At 37.1% G+C, this 22,361-nt stretch overlaps 2 protein-coding genes across 9 annotated transcripts in view; one reads left to right on the top strand and one right to left on the bottom strand.

The window, feature by feature from the left end:
• The window catches only part of LOC141446048 (GTP-binding protein Di-Ras2), a 207,990-nt gene that overhangs the window by 129,113 nt on the left and 56,516 nt on the right, over window positions 1-22,361 (bottom strand). For all 8 annotated transcript variants that reach the window (XM_074112407.1, XM_074112406.1, XM_074112410.1 and 5 more), the window contains one exon: window positions 12,413-12,473. The gene's annotated coding sequence lies outside the window, so the exon portion shown is untranslated. The remainder of the gene's footprint in view (window positions 1-12,412; window positions 12,474-22,361) is intronic.
• On the top strand, window positions 954-7,161 carry LOC141446024 (zinc metalloproteinase nas-14-like). The gene is made up of 5 exons (XM_074112361.1): window positions 954-1,110; window positions 1,273-1,437; window positions 3,157-3,468; window positions 4,808-4,944; window positions 6,965-7,161. Exons 1-5 carry the CDS (start codon window positions 996-998, stop codon window positions 7,061-7,063), a joined length of 828 nt encoding a protein of 275 aa, XP_073968462.1. The 5' UTR covers window positions 954-995; the 3' UTR covers window positions 7,064-7,161.

Genomic DNA, 22,361 nt, shown 5'->3' with positions numbered 1-22,361 from the left:
GCGGGGCTTTACGTCCAACTACCAAATTAGGTGTCATGGACGGAGGCGACTAACAAACATACTTTACTATAAAGTTCTCATATTAAACATTAAATAAAATGCAAGGTCTAGACCAGGAATCGAATCCACTAGCCAACAATACATCTTAGCATTGCGGGTCTAGCCTATATCCACCGCCTAATATATTTTACTGTAAATTTCTCACATTAACCATTAAATAAAATCCAAGGCCTACAGACCAGGGATCGAACCTACTAAACCAACAATACATCTAAGCATTGCGGGTCTAGTTTCTTAACCGCTCGGCTATCGTGGCTTCATCAGCAAAAAAACTCACAAGTTGTGTCTAAAAGATAAAATTCGAAGCCCACTACTAAACTCAAAAATCTCTTACTATTTAAAGAAAATATTAAAAACCAGCCAAATTTCCACAATTTCCAAATTTCAACGGAAATACTCATTTTGTGATCCTCTATTCACCAAAAAAAAGTGAGATTTTTTTCACACAAAACTTTTGTGAGCAAATTGTCTCAAAAACTTAACAAAAGTAACACAGGCGGCTGAAACTTTAAATCACGATTTAGTGCCACCGAAAGTCTCGTCCTGTAACTAGGCGATCCAAATTCCTTAATCCCAAGTACCAAATGGTGATCTTTCATAAATTTTAAATTTACCTTCCTGGGTGGAATTTACTTTCCTCTTAGCCAGGGTGATTATTCCAAATTGATCAGATAATTTATTGATTTGTTTGTATTTATGTAATTAGTAAAAACAGTATTCAATTACTATTTTAATTAAGATGTTTACACAATTAAAATAGTAATTGGGATAGAATAATAACTGTATTTAATGGTACAATTTGTATTAATTAATTATACGAGAGACTGCAGCTGTCATCCAAGTTCCATCAATAGTTTGGAGGGGGGAAACAGTCTATAAAGACTGAATTTAGCGGAGAAAATGTTAACAATTGTTTTTTTTTTCAATGAATTAATATGTCATTAACAATATTGATAGCTTTGATTTTAGCTACAGCTCTGCCAAGACTGGCTTCAGGAAAATCTATTGAAAAACCTGGCTACGAGTTGGTGTGTCCACAAGATGAAAATGGTAAATTTTCATTTCTATTTTAAACAAACAACATGATATATTTTAAATTATTTTGTAAATATTTTTAGCAATTGATGAAGAGATAATGGTATCAAAAACTATAATCGAGATGTGTTCATCACAAAATGTGTATTCATTTCCAGTTTTTTTTTTGTTTTCCAGAATGTTTTATTAAAGGACAAGAGAAAATAGACGAGACAAAGTTGATTGAAGGTGATATGGTACCCGATGAGATACAACAAAAGGGAAATGATAAGAATGCATTAATTGATCCAAAAAGGAAATGGCCTGATGGGAAAATACATTACGCTTTTCATCATGGATTTAGTAAGAAAACTGTTTAGAAAAATCTATATAAAACTTCATATTGAATGAATTTTTCATACTCGTTTAGTGGAAATATTGTAATCGTTTATTATGGTTTGGAAAAACTGGGTTTTCCGAAAAATTTCATATTTATTTTTACTCCCTTGGGTATGAAGGAAAATTATTTGTAGTACAAGCGTAAGGGGAGTTAAGAGCGCAGCGTGTAGGGCCACTGAAAAGGGTGGGAAAATTCATCCACGAGTTTAATATTACTTTTTTTTTCCTTGCAATCATTTCAATAATTCACACTAGACGTAATCTAAGCTTGAATTTCATCATTCCTTCATCCTGAATGCCAGCATCCCTGAGACCACAAAGTGTTTTCTTTTTTTAAAAAAAAGAAAAAGGTCTTAAGTATGTTTTTAAAATATCTCAAAAATTAAAATCGAAAAAATAATAATTCATTTCTAAATTACATTTTTGTGGAATAATATATATTTTTTCACACTCTAGAATAGCCTTGCTTAACTTCCTGCCGAATAAACTTCACTTGTTAACCAGTTAAGCGCGGGATTCAATTTTAAAAAAGCCCCCCCCCCCCCAGTGTGCGGAATTAAAATCAGACAATGACACGTGTATACCACGTGTCGAACGCAGGGCAAAACAACTAAAAAGTTTACAACGTCATAATAGTCATTGCAAGCGACTTTTTCTGCAATCTCTCTGGGATCTTGAGATTACAGCAGAGCATTCTGTGCTCATTCAAAAAATCTTGCACCGCTTAACATTATGCATTGCTCCCAGTTAACTAGGGACGCACAAGAGCTTTTACAAGGATAGAAAAGAGCTTTTTGAATTCTGTGCAAAATGAAATCATGCTCGTAACCTCTATCTAAGGTAAAAATGGGCATTGCACAAGGGTTGAGAGCTTCTATTTGTGCCCGTAATTCCGAATCTCTAATGCGGAGACCAAAACATGTACCAACCAGTTCTGTTGTTAAGATAAAGGAAACATCCCACCAAATAATATTCTTATTGTATTTTATTAAAATTTCGAGTTTTTATAGTTAATGGCAATTTTATATTTTTCACAACGAGTATACACGTCGAACGCACCCGCAATAGAGATTTGTGTATACACGTCAAACGCGTTTAACTTGTTAAACTTTGTATTTCGATTTGGGCCCACCCAAAGACTCGATTGTTAATTTATCGATGAAAATTTCTTAATAAAGTACCACTTAACTGAATGTTTTTTTCTTTTAATTTTTAAATTTTCTCAGAAAAACGGCTACAACAATATTCATTAAAGTTTTTACATGTTTATTGCATCTTTAACTGGCTTCAGATCTTCATCCATCATCAGAATAGGTTTTGTATAGTGATTTTGACGTCATTTATGTTTCCGTTTCGCACTATACTTGCTTGCGCTAACTCTATTACTACAACACTTTGCGTATCATGGCGGATAAAATCAGCGATAATATCCGGCACTTCGGATCTAACCTCATTTTCAATACGTTAAGTATATTCAATTGCATAAAGGAGCAATAAATTCATTGCTAACAATTGGTCGAAAAATATATGTAAATACTATGAATGTCTCTTATTTCGTAGTTACTGCAAATAATATTGAACAATATCCTTTAATTTGGGTCCCATCTCCCTAAAGGTTCATTTCATTGTATAGGTACAGCTTCGAGAGATGAAAACCGAAAGTTACTTATTCCACTGTTTCAGCTGCTGACGAAAAATCATTCATTGAAGAACAAATGCGATTTCTTGAAAACAAGACATGCATAAAGTTTGTCCAAAGTAAACCGGAAAAGAAAGCCAACACAATAGTGTATATAACAAATGGCGACGGATGTGTATCTACTGTTGGTTATGCTAAAAAACAGAGGAGATTTCTAAATCTAAATCAAGCACATTGCCTGAGCAAGGCAGGCAGAGTTCAGCATGAGATGTTACATGTTATCGGACTGTTACATGAACAATCGAGACCGGATCGGGATGAATATGTTACTATTCTAGAGGAGAATATCGAACCAGGTAAGTCAAAAATCACAATTTTACTCTTTAATGTTCTTACCAGAAAAAAACTTACAGTTTGTAAAGTTAAGTATAAGGGTTAATTAAACGCCAAAATGTACACAAATCAGCTAGTACCCAACATTTCATTCTATTACTTCAGCTCTTAATTTCAGTCACTTTATTTAAACTCAATTTCAAGTTATTCTTCTGTTTTATCTTTATTCTGCTCTTTATTCCCCTTCTCCTAGATTCCTCTCTTATTTTCGCCCCATTTCGACTATGGTTGCTCAGTTTATGGCGCGGTCTTTCTGGTGATCTCGAAGCTAACCTCAAGCGCTTCTCATAAACTTTTCCATGCGAATTTATTTTCAGCATTTCCAGAGAGACTCTCTCGCATTTTGCCACTACTACGATGAGTTGAAGAGGGCTTTTTCCCCCTGTCTAAGGCCGGCCAGTTTATTTTTTTGGGCTTCCTTCCTTTTTCCAAGTTATCCAATCTTAAAGAGACCATCTTATATTTTCCAACTCCTGAAGTTCAAATCCTCGATTCATTCTCGTAATACTAGATACTCGTATCTCGATCTTCTGATCTCTTATATTCCTTCACACCGTACTCCATCCTTTGACAAATCTTTCCTCAATTCGCGCTACCTCTCTCTCCGGAACTCCTTACCATCATATGTATGTACCGCCATGCTCCTATCCTACTCCTTTCTCCACTCAGCTTCCTCCAGAATAATAATTGAATTATTAATTACATATTTCCTTAATTTTTATTCTTATTTTTGTAAATACTTGCTTCTTTATTTTGTGTTTAAATATCTAGAATACAGGCCAAACCAATAGGGCCTCCAAATTGTACAAGTATTTATTCTGGGACAATAGTCCCAGGATAATATATTTACTTTCTTTCTTCTTTATTCTGAGTAAACGTCACCCACACACGCACATTAAAACAGAAAAGAAAGAGGTGAATAAAGGAGTTCAAACGAAATTTCATTCTTGAATTCGTCTAACAGTAGAATAAAGGAGCAAAAGTTACGCACAGTGAATAACAAATAAAAAACCTATTACAAACAATAATTCATTCTAAATTACAATTTAGTGGAGTAATGTCCATTTTTACACACCCTGGAGTAGCCACGTTTAACTTCCTGTTTGAATGAACTTCTCTTGTTATTCAAGAAATATGCGTTCAATTACAGGATCTGTCTTTCATGTTTGACGTCAACTATCTGTTGACCACTCAGTTAAAAGCGGAAGTTCCCAACATTTGCGGAAGTGCCCACCTTGGAGATTTTGTTTTTTCTTGCTGTTTCCCTTCAAAGTAAATTCAAGTATCAACGTCTGTTTACAGGAAAAGAGAATAATTTCGCTAAAGCGGATCCTTCTGAATACACCACCTTCGGCGTGCCTTACAATTACCTCAGCGTTATGCACTATCCAGCGCTGGCGTTCTCAAAGGACAAAAAAAGTCCAACTATTTTACCAAAGGTAAAGCATTTTCTTTATTTTTGGAATAAGAAAATAAATTAGAGCTGTTCAGATTGTCTGAAGCACATCTGAACGGAAGTAGACAACATCGCGGCCGTCAGAGAACAGGGTATCCTGCAGATTAGCGGAAAAGAACCGGCCTCCACCTGCTCGGTAAGTCTATGAGGCAGTCTAAGGTTGCTTCAGGATTGATGTAAAGACGAGTTTTTTATTTCATTGGCTGCGACAAATACGCTGAAGTGATGCTTCCCGCACATTAAAAGTGTGCAAAGTTCGAAATTATAGATCAAAACGAAACTCAAAGTGCTTAATAGGCAAGAAAATTTGATGAAGTAGACCACAATACCTGGTCAGCCACAGGCCTAAAAAACAACGTTGAATATACGTCCCGTTGGATACGAGATGTGGCTATTAAATAACGAGACTATTGCTGCAAAAAACATTTTATTTTAAATTTATACATATTTAGTTATTATCACCTTCTATATACACCACTCCCCTATCCCTAGAACGCTCCATGCGAATTTACCATTGTTCGAAACCGTGCTGGAAGTCTTTTTCTGTAAGCTCCTGCATGACGCGTGCCGCTTTTTCTTTCATAGCTTCAACGGACTGAAATCGTGTTCCTTTTAATGCACATTTGACTTTGGGGAACATAAAAGTCACATAGGGCGGCCAGGTCAGGCGAATAAGGCGGATGGCCTAAAACTGGGATGTTGTACTTGGCTAGAAACGTCGTCTTCGACAGACAATGCAGTGTGAGCCGGCGCTTTGCCTTTATGGAGAACCCCTATGACTTGTTCTTCCACAAATTGGGTCTTTTTTTCCTTAATATTTCACGGAGTTGAGCAAGTACTTCACGCGGTAGTAATGTTGATTAATTATAATCGATATTTTCATCCGTTTTGGACGTGGAAGGGCGGCGACCCGAGCGGTCATCATCTCCGACGTCTTCTCCGGCCATCCACTCAGAAAACTTGCGCACGTGATTAACATTCATCACCATAAACCTTCTTTTAATAAAAGATCAAGTTTCAGTAGCGGTTTTGCACAAGTTTAGATATGAAATTTCACACAATTCGTTGCTCTACTACATGTGTAAGTATCATGTTTTGCGGCAAAACGAAACTAACACCTCTTACCTCAAACGACGACGGTTCCAGTCAAACAGATTTCTCTACAAACACGCTGAGACGCTGCACAATCGAAAGAGAAGGCTTTACGCTGCACAGCTGTCGGTCGTTAGGTTTTGGCGCATGCATAGTTCTTTTGTAGCAGCATCAGTTTCGTTATTTAATAGCCACACCTCGTATAGATAAGTAGTAGTTTTAATAAGTAGTAAAAACTGTTTCCAGATGTTGCAAAACGACGATTCTTTTGGCAATATTTTCGCATGAAAGCGTTTCCTGTTTTACAATGGATCGTTTTTTCCTTACTCTTTCACGGAGTTGAGCAAGCACCTCACGGTAGTAATGTTGATTAATTACAATCGATCTTTTCATCCGTTTTGGACGTAGAAGGGCAACCCGGGCGGTCATCAACGTAAAGGACTAGAAAGTAAGGACTAGAAACGCAGATGAAGACCATCCAGGTAGCCCAGATCACCAATAAAAAAATATACCCAGCAACAAAATATAGAAGTATGTTTGCAAGGTATTCTTCCCTCTGTGCTTACTCATAAGTGTAAGCAGTATGGTAATTCTTGTTTACCAAGTTTGCTAAGTGAAAAGAGCCTTTGAAAGCTTTGTACACCATCTTGTTGTTGGGTCAGCATTTCCTCTGACTTTACGGTGTATCAACAAGTGCCTATCTAATCGTTTTAGAGTTTCAGGAGTTGGGTAAGTAGCTGTATATATTAAATTAGTTTCTTTTTGTGATAGAAATTTGAAACCTCTGAAATAGATGCATCTATTTTCTTGTTTCGAATCTTGTTTCAAAACTATAGTTGGTAAACTATGAAACTATTAAAAAACTATGAGGAGTTTATTATTAAAATTTTCTTTTTCTATTTAAATTACAGTTGCCCGTGAACCCATTGCTACTTGGCCAGAGGATCCAAGCTACTGAAGACGATCTTAAGAAAGTGAATTTAATGTACAAATGTTCATCAAATGAATAAATATTGTAAACTTTGCACACAAATTATAGATATTAATTATATTGTAATTAACAATAATTGATGCACCGAAATAATAAATAAAATGCTGTTTCTTAAAACCGATTTAATAGTTTCATCCACCATCACAGTGGTAGATTAAATGAGTTTAGTGTAGAGATTTCAACTTCCGTTCGACGCACTAAGTACTTGCTGATTACTGATTGTGATTAGCACAGAACGGAAACATAGTTGAAAGGTCAAAATTCTCTCCACTAAACTGATTAATCATTTCTCTCAGACGTACGAAAATACATCACAACGTAAGTGAAAAGGTCAAGTTGATTTTATTCCTTTTCCTAGCTTACCATCCACTAATCGATTACAGACAAAATCATCCATCATTGTTTGTGTACAGAATTTCGACTACACATATGTTTCCGTCTCACACCCACACTTCATTTGCTGACTGAATGAGGAAGGTTACATTTTATGTTATGTGTGTTACGTATTTCAAAAATGGTAATAAATAGTTTTCACTTTTTTTTTCACTTTATTTTTATATTTACAACTGCAACAATTGTTGCACCAAGTAAATCTGATCTTATTGGTTCAGTTCTCTTGAAAAGTCATGGTTGGAGCAATCACCCACTGGCGAAACTCCTTCACAATGATTTAATCACAACAGATCTCTAGGCCATTTTCGCTTCAGTCGACGAGGAGGATTGTCTGGAAGGTGTAGAGAGGAGTGTTGTTGCACAAGAGGATTAGGATGGAGAGCTAGGAGGCTGTGAGACTGTGATTTACGGTAGCGAGACTTTATTAGGTCAGTGACGAAAGGGATGTGAAGGTCAGTGTGTATTGTAAGGTTAGAAATGTAGTATGGAGCATTCAGGATTTTCCGTAGGATTTTTGACTGCAGTGTCTGCAGGCGTTTGGAGTTAGAAGGTTTGGTTGAGCCCCACACTTCAGCTCCGTATGTCCATATGGGTCTTAACAGTGTTTTGTAAATTGTCAGTTTGTGGTTCAAGTCGAGTTTGGATCTGCGGTCAAGTTGTCTAGTAAATAGCTTGTAGCGTCTGTTCACGTCTTGTCGTTTCAGTCGAGTATGAGGGTTCCAGGTGAGGCACTTGTCCAATGTACAGTCCTAAGTATCGTACTACGTCAGCTGGAGGAATCGTTACACCGTTCAGTAGAACTGGTGGACTTGCAGATTTTCGTAATGTAAAAGTAATGTGCACTGATTTTTGTTCATTAATTTTTATTTTCCATTTTCGGAACCAGGTAATAAATAGTAAATTTTTTTTTAACCCATTTTCTAGCCGGAGAAGTGTGAGATGAAACTATAGATTAAATTAGGGCGGCCTCAAGGCCTACGCCACTGCGACCCCTTTGGATCTATTGTGGCTCCCCTACTCTAGAGCTCGCCCTCCAGACCTGACCTTTAGATCAGACTCTTAATGCTGGAGAATGACTCTTGAGTAAAGCTCCTCTGGCCTTGGTTTTTCCTCCAGACAAGGAGAAGTTACTTGGAGAAGTTACATCCTTAGCCAGACAAGCCCATCACACTGACACAACACGTGCAGTGCAGTTTCCTCTTCTTCCAGATGACAGAACCTACAAAGACTGTCATCTGCCAGGCCCATGCGATGCATGTGTTTTCTGAGCCTGCAGTGGCCAGTTAATAGGCCTACAATTATCCTTATAGCCCCACGGCCTTGACTGATTAATTCTGTAGTCAGCCTCGGCGAATAGCCTCTGATGAACTCCTTCGCCTGTCTCTGTCCAGTGGTGGCGAGCCACCACTCCTGAGACCTACTCTGCACCCATAAGTTAATGGTCGCAGACTTAACACACTTCGAAACCCCAAAACAGGGCTCCGGGCCAAAGAAGGGTCCCGCAGAGCCTTCCCGGGCCAATAAATCTGCCACTTCGTTTCCCAATGTGTCCTGAATGACCAGGTACCCAAAACCAGAATGACCTTATTTTGGTCACTAATTTCCTTCAGGGCACCCAGAAAGTCCCAAACTAGCCTTGAGTTGACCTAGTAGGAACTAATTGCCCGTAGAGCAGCCTTACTATCCGAGAAAATTACGACCTTAGAATTAATAATTCTTCGCCCATTAATCTCGGTAGCACAGAACCTAATTGCAGCTAGCTCAGCCTGAAAAACTGTAGCCTGGTTTTCCTAGGCTAACCCGAAAAGCTACATTTCGGCTTCGCCCCGTACACTCCCACAGAAATGAAAATATAAGTGAAGACCAAATTCTCTCCACCCAAACTGGAGTTTAATTAACCTCTCATGATGGATGAAAGTAAGAAACCTGCGTGCTACGACGGATATAATCAAAGATATTAATCCAGCGCTGCCAACCTAACAATTTTCAATTTCGTAAATTTGTTTGTCTGTTGTTATTATTTAACGTACAATCTTTGTTTTTAAAGACGAAATTTCCGTTTGTATTTTTTCTTACCAACTTTTACGCTTTATTTTACTTTAAATTTAAATAAGTCCAAGGCAATAGAACTACAAGTGCTTAGGCTAAAATAAAAGGCAAAAAAATGCCTGTAAAAAAAAAAAAGGCCATAATTTACAATCATCTAACGCCAAAGAAATATCAATTTGGCATCATCATTTCCGCTAGCACAGATTGGGTCATCGGAAAGAGTAGTAAAAGACGACAGCTGATGAATTGATGATGGCTTTTGACGGACAGATAAGTGAGATTGTCTTCTCTTTTTTCTGGCAGAGCTAGAAGTTACTAGGTCTATGATAAATGATGTGTGTTGCGAATAGTTCGAGAATAGTTCCGTTGGTTGGTCCGGTACTACGTTGGATAGTTTAAAGTGTTGTACATTACACTACCGGTTTGACTGTAATTATTAGAATTTGACGTAATTTTTAATGACTCTTAGAATCTTGAAATTGACTTGCATTTTTAGAGAGAGCCAGATAAAGTGAGAGGGTAAACATTATGGCCTATTTTTGATTATTTTAAATATTATTCTATTATTTTTGTATTGTTCTTAAGTAGCCTCAACATCTGAAGATATTGGCGCCCGGAACAGAGCACTACCAGCTGTTTTCTTGGTACAGGATAACCCACACCCTCCCCCGTCTTGGAGCCATCCGTGTACCACATCGAATCTCCCACCATTAGGGGTCCACGACTCCAAGCCTCCCGGTCTTCAATACAGACTTTGAAAGGGAGATAAGAAGATAGAATTAACGAATAATATTCAAAATTCAGCTCATTATATAGATATTCCGCTCTCGGTTCCTGGAGGATGTTTTTTTTTTTTTTGGACAGAACATCGGGACTAGGATCCCTATTTATTGAAAATGTTTCATTATGGGGATGGTGATTCAGTCAAACATGTAATGCAACTTAACGACATATCATGACAATATTGATTCAGCTTGTAAAATTATACAAAAAATTCTGAATTATATAGGCACACAATGAAATCCCCATTTCCCCCATTTTAAATTCCATTTTGAAATTTTCCAAGCATTTAAAACCAAAAAATTGTTTTTCCTGTTTAGAAATTTCCTTTTAAAGCAGGAAGTTAATTAAAGTTGGAAAATGTGGTATGCACACTAAGAGCCGATCTTTAAAGCAGATACTCGTATTTTTCTCAGAACTATTCCAAACATTCACTTAAAAGCATAACTTTGTTTTTTTTCTGGAGCGGTGAGGGGCTAATCTTATTTTTAATTTTACATCTTTAATTTCAGATGAATGAAGTGAAAAAGTTCAGCTTCAGTAAAAACAAAATTTCAGCTTCTATTGAAATGTACAGGTAATTTTAAAAGAGAAATTACTAAAGTTAAATTAAATTATGTTTTATGAATTAATTTTGACTAAGTAAATAACTGTTCATTACGTGGGAAATGCCATTTTCCATCTTGGAAGTTTGACATACCCCCTAAATGTTTGTGCAAAAATTTTCCATCCACTATGACGATAAAGAGAAAAGTACTGGTGGTTTATCACGTACATATTTTCACTTATTTGTATTAATGTAAAAACTACGTTACTCACTTCCGGAATATCACACATATATTCCATAAATGGAAATGTCACATTCTAATAACTTTTTCCTTTTCAAAGAACCAATCAAATAATTCTATATGTTTCAGTGTAGAGTTTCAGTTTATGCTTCTGGGTGGCCTGTTTCATTACTCCCAGAGATACGTAGTCAAAAAAATTATGACTGAAATGGGCGGGCCATTTTTTTTTTAAAGGATCCTTAAAGGGGGAAACCTTACCCCCTGAAAGAGACTTTTTAGTGTAGAATCACCTCCAGAAAAAAAGAAGGAAAGTGGGAAGGCTGAAGCTAAGATGGCTGGGCTAGTGTCGACGCCAGATTTTTGGGTATCAGGAATTGGTGGGATGTCGCCCGGGATAGAGATGAGTGGAGGGCAATTCAGAGGCCAGAATCCAGTCATGGACTGATGAGCTCAGGATGATGATGATGATGACGGAAGTAGGCAATAATCTTTCTTCCTTTTTACGTGTTACGCTCATATAAACCGAAAGATAGATGTATAGCAAGACACTAGGCGTTTACATAGATCAAACATACATAATAATATAAATGATTTAGGTTATATCCGGATTGTAACCTTCCCTGACCGATTTCGAACTTCCATCCATAATCAGAGGTACATTAAACAGTTTGGTGTAATGAATTCACTTATGTTTCCGTCTCACACTTCATTTTATTGACTGAGTGACGGAGGAGGTTACGTGTGTTGTTAGAAATGTTAATGAATCGTAAAAACATTCTTTTGTCCCAGCAACTGATTATTTTACCACTGAAGATGGATGAAAGTGCAAAACCGGTCAGTGATACCAATAAACATACGTACTACAAAGGATATTATCAGCACTACCAACCTAACCATATTTTCACAACAATAAAAAGGACTTTCACTTAGTAATTTACAAAACATTCATTTAAATTATTAAAAACCTTGCTAAGACTGCAAAATTTTGCAGTTATTACAGGAACCATGGTGCGTGCGGCTTTACATGAACATTCACCAGACTGTTAGCATTTCCACAGGAAGTACGTAAGCGCTGGGTAGATAAGGAGAGCGCTTCGTGCCAAAAGGCGTACACAATGGCTTTATAAATGCCACAGAAAGACCCTTTTGCAACAATATTGTTTCAACTTAAGAGCTCAGGGATGATAAAATACTAGATTGGCGATCCCCAGTCTATTACTATATATCAATAAACAGGAAATAAAACTTCTATCGTTAAAATAGAAGTTTTTCCACAGTGTGTTTAAATAGGAACTATCCTAGTAAATTAATTTCGTAAGTAATTAAAACTAGTTAATGAGAAAACTTGGGAAACTTACCAACACTCAGTATGCAGATCTCTTTTCCGTTTTCCACTAGATTCTTCTTTCCTCTGGGTATCTGGAATATAACAAATTAATGCCTCAATTTTGGTAATCTTCGCAATATTAACTCATTCTTATTGTCTACATTAAGAGTTGTGCAACTTCTTTATTCTATTGTAACCGAGGAATATGGCTTTCCTTAAAGCTAAGATGTATTGTTGGATTAGTGGGTTCGATTCCCCATGTCTAGGGCCTTGGATTTTATTTAATGTGTTTAATATGAGAAATTTACAGTAAAGTATGTTAGGCTGTTATAGGCTAGACCCGCAATGCTAAGATGTATTGTTGGTTTAATGGATTCGATTCCAGGTCGTAGGCCTTGGATTTTATTTAATGTTTAATATAAGAAATTTATAGCAAAGTAAGTTGCTAGTTGCCTCCGTCCACGGCACCTAATTTGGTAGATGGATTTAAAGACCGCCTGAAAATATAAGCATTAACTTAATTAAGTACAGGCAGCATTCTTGTATAAAACATTTTATGACTAGCTCATTTTATGGAAATGGCTAAATTGTACAACAGCAAAAATGTATGAGACCAAAGTTTCTAAAAAGCTTATTTCCTGTTCATAAATAAAAGAAAATATGCACGATTTTCGGATTTTCATCTAAAGAAAGAAAGAAAAAGTCCCACAGACTTAATAATAGTATATGTGCCTAGCGCGCAAGCAAATCTACAGAGTGAACAAAACCGGATAGATCATAAAGCGGACAGGGATGATGCAAAGTGGTATTCCTGCTTCATGCAGTCCCTATTGTGGCCACCAAGCACTACGCACTCCTGTAATATAAGTAATATAACCAAGTTACGTGCTTGAAGATCTCCAAATTGTAAAAGTAATATAACATATACAAGTAAAAATGTATATGTACAGAGAAGTGTGCATGTTTTGTGGGGCAGACAGTAAACTACGACATGAGTTCCACTGGGAGGTTATATTGTTGGTATTATTACGTCACTATAGTGGCTAGTGGGTTGTTGTTCCGTCACAAACTGCCTGCTATTAGATATAGACTTCAAAATAAATTCAATTAAATAAGGCTCATTGTGAAATATTGCGCAATTTAGGAGAAATTAATAGACACCTGGTTTACAGCAGGACGTCACCATTACAATTTCTATCGATAAAAATTTAAATTTATATCGAAACAAATTTATCAATCGATAAACTTTCTATTCTATCTAAACTTGGAAGTTCCAAACATATGCAACTTTTACTCACTTTATACAGTACATAAAGTCGTTCTTTTGTATGAAACGATACTTTAGATTTAGAAGGAAGCCTTCCTCCAACCAACTAGAACTGCCCCAAAACGAAACCTTTGGACGAGGAAGAACTGGAAGATCGCGAAGTGGATGTGGAAGAAGATCTGAGTAGAAGAGGTTGGAGACCAATGTGTGGCGACGAATCCGCTGAAGAAGGCCAGAATCCTCTCAAAGGAAGAAGAAGAAGAAGAAGTGGAAGAACAAAGTTTAAATAAAATCGTAGAAGACGTTCCATAGAAGCACATCTCATAAAACGGAAATAACTACTCAGCAAAGTGATCATTTCCCTCAAATTTTGCCAACAAATTTTTCAAAATTCAGTGTCCCACAATTGATTTTTTATGAATACGAGGTGTGGCTATTAAATAACAAGACTGATGCTGCTACAAAAGAATTATGCAAGCGCCAAATCTTAACGACCGACAGCTGTGCAGTGTAAAGCCTTTTCTTTCGATTGCCGGCGTCTCACGTGTTTGTAGAGAAATCTGTCTGACCGGAACCTGACGTGTTTGTGTAAGAGGTGTTAGTTTCGTTTTGCCGAAAACATGATACTACACATGTAGTAGAGAAACGAATTGTCGTGAAATTTCACATGAAAATAGGTAAAACCGCTACTGAAACTTATCTTTTATTAAAAGAAGTTTATGGCGAATGTTAATCACTTGCGCGAGTTTTTGAGTGGTTCAAGCGTTTCCAAGGAAACCGAGAAGACCATCGGAGATGAAGACTCCCCGGGTTGCCCTTCCACGTCCAAAACAGTTAAAAATATCGATTATAATTAATCAACATTAATCAACGCGGTCGAGGTGCTTGCATAACTCCGTGAAAAACGACCCGATTTGTGGAAGAACAAGTCATGGGGGTTCTCCATCAAGGACTACGCTCCGGCTCACACTGCATTGTCTGTCACAAGACGTTTCTAGCCAAATAAAACATCCCAGTTTTAGGCCATCCGCCTTATTCGCCTGACCAGACGCCAAATGACTATTGTCTGTTCCCGTAAAGTCAAATCTGCATTAAAAGGAACACGATTTCTCGGTCCGTTGAAGCTGTGAAAGAGAAAACGGCACGCGTCATGCAGAGGAGCTCACAGAAAAAGACTTCCAGCACTGTTTCTGAACAATGGTAAATTCGCATGGAGCGTTGTAGGGATAGGGGAGGGGTATATATTGAAGGTGATAATAACTAAATATGTATAAATTTAAAATAAAATGTTTTATAGCAATAGTCTCGTTATTTAATAGCCACACCTCGTACAGACAACGTTTAAAATGATTTCAACGTTAACTCAGCAAAGTTGAAAGAAAAGTTTGATTTTTTTAAGAATACAGCTTCCATCCAAAATCAGCTGATTCAAACTCTCAATTTCGTCAACAGATTTCATTCCCATCATCAGAACTGTACTTAATTCTGAAATAGCACTTTTACTGAAGGCTTAACCTCATCCATTTGCAATTAATTTGCCCGGAAAGAAGTCTCAAATAAAAGTAAGGGACCCAAAAATGAATAAATGTGACGTAGACAAAAAAAAATGAAGCTTTTGAAGAACTTTCGGTTGATCTTTTTTTGACCTAAAACCGGAAGTGTCTCGCTTGGTGGCGCCAAAACGCTAGCATTACGTACCAAGCTCCATGTGTCCTTCTTACAGGATTCCTTTTTAGTTATTTTTTTGAGTTAACTTTTACGTAAATCCTTTTGTGATTAACACACACAAGCGCAGTATTTGTCTATTTTATATTTTACGATAAGCACTAAATTCTGATCATAAAATTAGTTATTACTAATCCATGTACCAGGTTATTACGATCACGCCATAAAGTTATGGTTCTCTTGCTATAATTTAGGGGTTAAAATAGAATTTTATTACCGATTCGTTTATGGGAAAACGTTAGATACATAAAGCACGCCATCAAACGCCATATTTTATGAAAAACAGGGTGATACAATCGAAAATTATGGCCAACCAATAGTATTGTGAATTGAAATGCAAATGGTCCAATACAGTTTCCAAGTGTAATCTAAAGGTACTAATGTAATAATAACCTTTTGTGTAAGGAACATAATTCCGACTGAGTTTGTACAAAATGGATTAAATTTTAGATCTTTATTTTTTCTAAACATTGTACATTATGTGAAATCCCTTAATCAGGATTTTATGTACATAAAAACGGTTTACCAATTCAGATAAATTATTTTCTGTAATAATTAGTTGTAAAAAAATTGATAAATAACAGTAAAACTTGATGATTTTTCAATAGGATGATAAAATAAATGCCAATTTCAGTCATTATAAACTTTATTATACCGGAGCTTTCGAACCTAAGGACTAGGTCACATCTTCAGGGCTGTGGAATATATTTACAGTGTGGGAACAATAATTATTACAATGAATATGTATAATGTAACGAAAATTTTACAAAAATATTTACCTAATTTACAATATATTGTTTTTACATCATTAGAGGGTTGGTGTGTCTTCTGTCTTGTCTGTTCATGGACTGAATGTCCATGTGTGTGATTGTGTTAGGTTGTAAGGAAGTCAGTGTTGCCAATTGTCAAGTATTTTGTAGTAAGTTGGGCGTATATGTTGTTTAAATTGTTGGTGTCAGTTTTGAAATTTAAACTGTTTTCTGCCTTAGATATGTATATCACTTTCTAGCACTTTCCTTTTTTGTGTGTTGGTTACTGATTTAAGTATCTTTGTGTGTTTTGGGATATCGAAAGTGTGATGATTTTCTGTACTGTGTCAGGAAAGTGCTGTGGTGTTCTTTTTTAGTTTTGTGTCGTAAGAGTGTTGGTACAGTCTCTTTTTTTTAAATACTGTGAAGTTTCACCTATATATTTGTTTATGACAGACTTTACATTCAATTTCGTATATAAGATTTGATTGTTTGTCTTTTTCAGTCCGATCTTTTAGATTCGAAAAAAATTGTCTTTTTGAGTTATTGGGGTATTTTTTGTAGTGATTATTATGATTGTCGAGTTCTGTAGTAATGTTTTTAACTTGTTTGTGAGTGGTTGTACATATGGTGGTGAGGCATATTTTTTTAGGTTCCATGGGTAGGTTGGTGTCGTTTTGGGTGTTTGTAAGTTTCTTGTTCTTGATGAGTTGATTGGATTGGTTTTTTTCGTAGTATGATTTGATGGCATGGTTGATGTGTTTGTGAGAGTAGTTGTTGAGTTGAAGAGTTGTTTTAGAACTCTCTAATACGTCCTGATGATATTGGGTGGATGTGAGTTTTAGGTTACGTGAGATGAAATTACAACCAAACACATATCACACAAAGACCCATCACATTCAGTCCCATGAACAGATAAGACAGAAGACAGACCAACCCTCTAATGATGTAAAAACAGTACACTGTAAATTAGGTAAATATTTTTGTAAATTTTCGTTACATTATACATATTCATTGTAATATAATTATTGTTCCCACACTGTAAATATGTTCCACAGCCCTGTAGATGTGATCTAGTCACCCTAGGTCGAAAGCTCGGCAGAATAAAGTTTATAATGACTGAAACTGGCAATAATTTTTCATCCTACTGAAACTATGATTCAGTCACCAAAAATAATGAACAATAATTGATGATTTTTATAACATAATTTTAACGTTAATTACATTCCGTATGTTAACATCCAGCATATCTTCAGATTTTCAATTTTAAATTTTCTCTGGAGGTCCCTTGAATCTGGAAAAAAGGGTTTTCTTTTACATCTGGGTGCTTGCATGTGTTTGTTACCCACCGAAAGATCGAAAAAAAAAAATCACTCAGAATTGGAAAATAACATATTTAACAAGTGCAATCACACAGGAATTCCAAAATTGTCGGTGAACCGGAAATACTACTTGAATGCATTTTTTTCTCCGTATTTTAAATTTTCCTCTATTGTTGCAATTTTTTCTACAATCCATTTGTACAATGATACAAACATTTATTTGCATCATTTTTCCTTGGAAATTTGATTCGAGTATCTCTCGGAAAAAAAAAGAAAAGCTACTTTTCCGAGAGATACTTTTTTTCAAAGGGCTATTTTTTTTTCTTTTTCTGCAAAAATGTACGATGCTATCGTTTGTGCACCGATAAGAGCTAATTAAATTTATTGCGAAAAAACAAGTTCGTAGAAATCTTCGTCTTCTATCGGAAGTTACGTCTTTACTCAATGAATTGGGTTCAATTTCTCGAAAATGGTTTTTGTCTTTTTTCGTAAACTTCACATATTCAATATGAACACCTTAAAAAAAAATATTTACGTTAAAAAAATGTTAACTTCCGTTTTTAAGTATCATTTTTCGATAAAAAATCATATCAACTGTAAAAACCTTTATTACATTATCAGTTTATTTTTCTTTTACGATGTTCCAGTTGCATTACGAAAAAGGATCCAATAAATATTAACGGGAACGGAAGGATGAAATCCGATCTAACCGGAAATCAATTTATTTTTAAATATTAAATATCATATTCAGACTTTTTTTAAGGTCGACGATTTAATTCTCCAACAAGCATCAAGCTGCAGTTCAATTTGAGCTGATAATACTATTAAAAAATGTTAATCCGATTTGCATCAAATTGAGGGTATTAAGTTCAAATTTGCAATTTAAATATGAGTATAAAACCTTTAAAAAAAACTGTACAGTAAATGATGAATTACTTTCGTCACTTCCTCTTTTTTTAATCTTTATCTCAAGTAACGGAAGTATTGTGTTCGTGTTTTTTTTATTTTTTACAGGAAATTCTGTAATGGTGAGCGTCAGTGTAGCCACTGATAAGGCACTAATTAAAGAATCGAAGATCGTCTAGGTACCACCCCAGGAGGCTGTCAATAAACTTTTGGACCAGAAATAGCCGCTTTACAGAACCGATAATTTTACAACTCGTTACTCAAATTGCATAAATGGGGGGGTGATCTATAACATTAATTTGGGTTGCTTAGTTCATGATTTCCCATTCTGGGCGCCTCTTTTCAATCCAAACTTCACTTGAGTTATCTTCAGTATTTGGCATCCAAATTGACAGCCATTAATAAATTTCTAGCCCCCCACATCCGGGTAGCGTATCTTCAGGAAGCTGTACTGTGCATTCAAAGGTGCATCCTCTGGCTCGCAAGCCAGGTTAGCCAGGAGGTTATCAACTGCTTTCTGTATCTGAGTAGGCACCTTTTGTACATGCTTCACAAGTTGCGTAAAGTGCATTATTTGATAAATTAAGGAATAAGTATGATCCTTTACATGAAAGATATTGATCGCTTAAATATGTGGCAGGAGGTTTCCAATTTTTTTTTTTTTTTGGTAAATAAACGCAACTCTCCCAAAATTACCAAATAATTATTAAACCTTCTTGTTTGTAACAGATGTAAAATTAATTTTTACCCATTTTTGGGTATGCTTGTGAACATCTAAAGCTAATAACATTTGACTTTTTCTTAGAAAAATCGCTCGGAAAACGACTTATTTCCCTATATTAAGAAAAATACTAGCTTTACTGCCTTGGCAATATTTTTGGTAGAAAGGGGATGAAAAAATACATAAAAGTGACCTATCGCGTGCTCTTCTTTCTCTTTGATAACAAGTTAAAAAAATTGAAATATGATTAATAAATATCCAGATTTCGAAATGGCTTAGCCCCTTTAATTTTTAAGATGTCGGATTGCGGTTACCCGTTTCTTTCATAACTTTTTATACTCTTTAAAACTGTGTATATGAAAATGGGGGTCAACTGCAAACCCTCACATTTGGTCGCGCGTCAGCCGCGTATGCGGGCAGGAATCTAAAATCAAGTCACATATTCTGAAACTAGAGATGACGGGCAACAAAATTTTTCCTCTACCATTTTTTGCTCAGATTAACCATTTAAGCATTTGAGCCGTCTTAAAATGAACACCCTGTATATTGGAGAGTGCTTACTCTCCAAAAACTAAAAAAAACTCAATGGAGATTCCTTCCATTTTGAGCTTGGACATATTATATCTGCCATACGAAATAAATTCTAACGGTAGATTAATGTATCTGGTGTGGGTTGAGAGGATACTGCGGATTGGGAGGAAATGAGAAGGCCGATATCGGTGCCTGTCTCCAAGAAGCACCAATAGAGCCAATAACAACGTCAGATTTATAAAAAAAAAAAAAACATCCAAAAGAGAACCTGCTGCAGTAAATGGGCCAAAATTTACTCGATTTCCAAAAGAGAACCTGCTGCAGTAAATGGGCCAAAATTTACTCGATTTCCAAAAGAGAACCTGCTGCAGTAAATGGGCCAAAATTTACTCGATTTCCAAAAGAGAACCTGCTGCAGTAAGTGGGCCAAAATTTACTCGATTTCCAAAAACGTCAAAAAGAAAATTCTACTCCTGCATACTCTTGCAGCCCAGTAAATAAAAACCCATTGCTTATTGAATACTTAGAACAGTGATTCTCAACCACTGTGCATTGGTACTTTTGCGTACCGCGAAAGTTTTTGAAGTGTGCCGCCCAAATTTTAGAAAGACACAATAAAAATTATGTAGAAGACGATATGAGAGTAGCATTACCAAATATAAACACGAAATTATCAAAAAAAAAAAACATCTAGCTCAAATTCCTCATTAAAAGTATTCTTAATATTAACTTTGTAATTAATCTCTTAATAAACATATAATGTTCTTGTTTTTGTAGTACATATTTTATTTTATATTGAAAATAAACAAACTATTTTACACAATGGTTAAGTAAAATACTTTTAAAGTTACTGTTAGTGCGCCGCCGCGACAAAAAAAAAAGGGTTGAGAATCGGTCCTTGGCTATGCAGATGATATTTCTGTAGTGGTCAGGGGTAGACATGAGACAATCGTGGCTGAACTCATGCAGGAAGCTCTCAAGGTTATAGAAAATTGGTGTAGAAGGGTAGAGCTTTCAGTGAACCCTTCTAAAACTACTCTGGTTCCCTTTACAAGGAGAAGGGACAAGGAGAGCTACAAAAACCTTCGATTTTTTGGTAAAACTCTGGATGTGTCGGGTGAGGTCAAGTATTTGGGCATTGTCCTGGATACCAGACTCACTTGGAAGGCGCAGATTGAGAGAGTTACATTAAGGGCTAAACAGGCCCTTTGTGGAATAACTAGAACCTGTGGGAAGACATGGGGTCTTAGCCCAAAGATGACCCACTGGCTCTATACACGTACAGTCATACCTATCATCACCTACGGTTCAGTGGTGTGGTGGAGGAAGACTGAACAACAGACGGCAATTAAGGCTCTAGCAAGGGTGCAGAGACTGGCCTGTCTGATGATCACGGGGGCCTTTAGTAGCACCCCTACTGCGGCGCTGGAGGTACTTCTGGGGTTGGCTCCGCTTCAATATGTTATTCAGGCGGAGGCAAGGGCCAGTGCGTACAGAATGGCGAGCAATGGGCAATGGAGGCGTATAAGTTCCTGCATTGGCCATATGATTATTTCAGATAAGGTCGACCCTGGGCCGGTTATTGACATGGCAGGGGACAGTATCTGTCCTAAATACAGTTTCGAGACTCCTTTTCAGGTGTGTATTAAACCGAGGACTGAATGGAGGGTAAACTGGACAGATCAGTACCGGAAGGGAGGCATTTGGTTTACCGATGGCTCCAAGATGGACTGTGGGACTGGGTCTGGAGTGTGTGGGGTTAAACCCGAGGTACTCATTGAGAGATCTCTTGGGAGATACGCCACAGTCTTCCAGGCCGAGGTTTTTGCTATTAAAATATGCGCTGAGGAAAACCTGCGGATGGAACCTAGAAATAGGGAGATTCGCATCTTTTCGGACAGCCAGGCTGCACTGAAGGCTCTCGTATCCTTCAGAATCACCTCTTCCCTGGTCTGGGAATGCAGGAAGGCCCTAGAACTACTGGCGCGGCACAACAAAGTTCGGTTGGAATGGGTGCCGGGTCATGTGGGTATTGAAGGGAATGAAAAAGCTGATTATCTGGCCAGGAATGGGACTAACACTCCTTTCATCGGTCCAGAGCCTGTCCTGGGGATCACCAGGGGTTCGGTTCGCGCGGCTCTCAGAGATTGGATCTGGAGGGAGCACTCACTCCCTGAGAAGTGTAAACAGGACAGAGACAGGCGAAGGAGTTCATCAGAGGCTATTCGCCGAGGCTGACTACAGAATTAATCCGTCAAGGCCGTGGGGCTATAAGGATAATTGTAGGCCTATTAACTGGCCACTGCAGGCTCAGAAAACACATGCATCGCATGGGCCTGGCCCCTAAAAGAACTGGGTGATGTGTCCTGGGGTTAAACACAGCAAGACTTTGATGCCTTGGCTGTGTAAGCAAAGATCCAAAGAGACTCTGTGTTTGGGCAGAAATCAGATTACTCTGATTACAGGCCTATTCACGGGGCACGGTAGGTTCAAGAAGCATCTGCGCAAGGTGGGGCTTATCAGCTCGGAGCCGTTGTGCAGATTATGTCAGGAAGAGGAGGAAACGGCCTCTCACCTGTTGTTCGATTGCGTTGCAATCGAAAGTTTGCGCTATGAAACCTTTGGAACGTTGAGGCCGAAGGAGATAGTAGCGCAAAAACAACTAGTAGGGAAAGTCCTTGACCTCTTTAGGAGGGGAGGGTTCGCCTACTAGAACTAAGAAGGGACTGGCACAATAAGTCTTCTGTGGCTGCGGTGCC

This window comes from Rhodnius prolixus, unplaced genomic scaffold (assembly GCF_049639745.1).
Source record: "Rhodnius prolixus isolate KJV_2025 unplaced genomic scaffold, Rpr scaffold_1, whole genome shotgun sequence".
In the NCBI taxonomy this organism is placed as follows: Eukaryota; Metazoa; Arthropoda; class Insecta; order Hemiptera; family Reduviidae; genus Rhodnius; species Rhodnius prolixus.
The sequence above is the reverse complement of the archived record's forward strand: the minus strand, read 5'-3'. Positions and strand labels throughout refer to the sequence as shown.